Raw genomic sequence first — 1,762 nt, forward strand, 5'->3', positions numbered from 1 at the left:
TCATGAACCTACATTGTTTAGAATGCAGTGGATTAAATCTGACTGGAACTGGGAATATAAATCTTAGTCACGTCTGTTCCCATGTAGGCAGTGCTGTAGGTCAGGGCTGACTCCTCGGGAGCCCACGGGCAGAGGCCGCTGCTCCTCATGGCAAACTCAGCCAGCAAAAACCAGAGTTTAAGCCATGGAGCTCAGTGATGGTGCAGCTGAGATGGGGAGTGCTAATGTGTGTGTGTTTCAGGGGAGGGGGGTTGAAAGAGCTTTGCTCCGAGAAGTGTGTCCTAATTTGCGTCTATCTGTTCTTCCTTGGACAGTCCCCCAAGCTCAGGAGGTGCAACATGTCCAACAGCAGCTCCCTCAGTGAGTTCCTCCTCCTGGTGTATGCTGACACACGGGAACTGCAGCTCTTGCACTTCTTGCTCTTCCTGGGCATCTACCTGGCTGCACTCCTGGGCAATGGCCTCATCATCACAGCCGTAGCCTGTGTGCCCAACCTCCACACCCCCATGTACTTCTTCCTCCTCAACCTCTCCCTCCTCGACCTTGGCTCCATCTCCACCACTGTCCCCAAATCCATGGCCAATTCCCTGTGGAACACCAGGGCCATTTCCTATTTGGGATGTGCTGCCCAGGTCTTCCTGGTTTTCTTCTTGTTTTCAGCCGAGTATTCTCTCCTCACAGTCATGGCCTATGACCGCTACGTTGCCATCTGCCAACCTCTGCACTATGGCACAATCATGGACAGCAGAGCATGTGTCAGAATGGCAGCTGCTGCCTGGGCCAGTGGCTTTCTCAATGCTCTCCTTCACACTGCTAACACATTTTTACTCCCTCTCTGCCAAGGCAACACAGTGGACCAGTTCTTCTGTGAAATTTCCCAGATCCTCAAGCTCTCCTGCGCAGACTCCTACTTCAGGGGAGTTGGGCTTCTTGGGATTAGTGAATGTTTAATGTTTGGATGTTTCATTTTCATTGTGCTGTCCTATGTACAGATCTTCAGGGCTGTGTTGAGGATCCCCTCTGAGCAGGGCCGGCACAAAGCCTTCTCCATGTGCCTCCCTCACCTGGCCGTGGTCTCCCTGTTTCTCAGCACTATCATCTTTGCCTACCTGAAGCCACCTTCTATCTCCTCCCCAGTTCTGGATCTGGTGCTGGCTGTTCTGTACTCAGTGGTGCCTCCAACAGTGAACCCTCTCATCTACAGCATGAGGAACAAGGAGCTCCAGCAGGCAGTGAGGAAACTGATCCAGATGGTACTAGTTCAACAGCAATGAGCTGCCCATCTCTCCTCACAACTGATTCCCACTTTATCTCCAGCATCTCTTGTGCTTTGGGAGTTCTGTCTGTGATAGTCACGTTTGTGCAGAAATGTCTGAATTCCTCCCGCATTTCTGGAGGCACAAACCTTGTCTTTCTCACCCAGAGGCCTTCTGTAAATCTATCTATCACTGTCTCAGAGCTGGCCTCCCAAGTAACATCTCTGTAATAAAAGAGGGTCTCCTTAATACTGTGCCTGAATGATGGGGTCTTTTTTCCAAAGCTGGAGCCAAGAATCTGCTCAGGGAATTACACCCGAAAAGGCCCTGTTGTTGTGCTTACATTTTCCATGGGCTAAGGGGCATCATCTCTTTTGGGTGATGTGTGTAGGAATGAGGGTTGGATTTAGCTGTCACTTGGAAGTACCTAGGGTCCCTGGAGAGGGTGAGTGGGGACTGTCCCACATATTGAAGGGCTGGTGACAGATGCCCATCCTTCTGGAGGG

The 1,762-nt window shown here is 51.2% G+C and overlaps 1 protein-coding gene across 1 annotated transcript; it reads left to right on the top strand.

The window, feature by feature from the left end:
- Positions 1-338: 338 nt before the first annotated feature.
- Positions 339-1,274, top strand: LOC134154638 (olfactory receptor 14A16-like). The gene has a single exon (XM_062601313.1). The coding sequence runs from the start codon at positions 339-341 to the stop codon at positions 1,272-1,274; it is 936 nt and encodes a 311-aa protein (XP_062457297.1).
- Positions 1,275-1,762: the final 488 nt, after the last annotated feature.

The sequence above is a fragment of the Rhea pennata genome, unplaced genomic scaffold (assembly GCF_028389875.1).
Source record: "Rhea pennata isolate bPtePen1 unplaced genomic scaffold, bPtePen1.pri scaffold_32, whole genome shotgun sequence".
Lineage (NCBI taxonomy): Eukaryota > Metazoa > Chordata > Aves > Rheiformes > Rheidae > Rhea > Rhea pennata.

Excerpts from the sequence above, each read along its gene's own strand:
- LOC134154638 (XM_062601313.1), top strand. The coding sequence starts at position 339 with ATGTCCAACAGCAGCTCCCTCAGTGAGTTCCTCCTCCTGGTGTATGCT.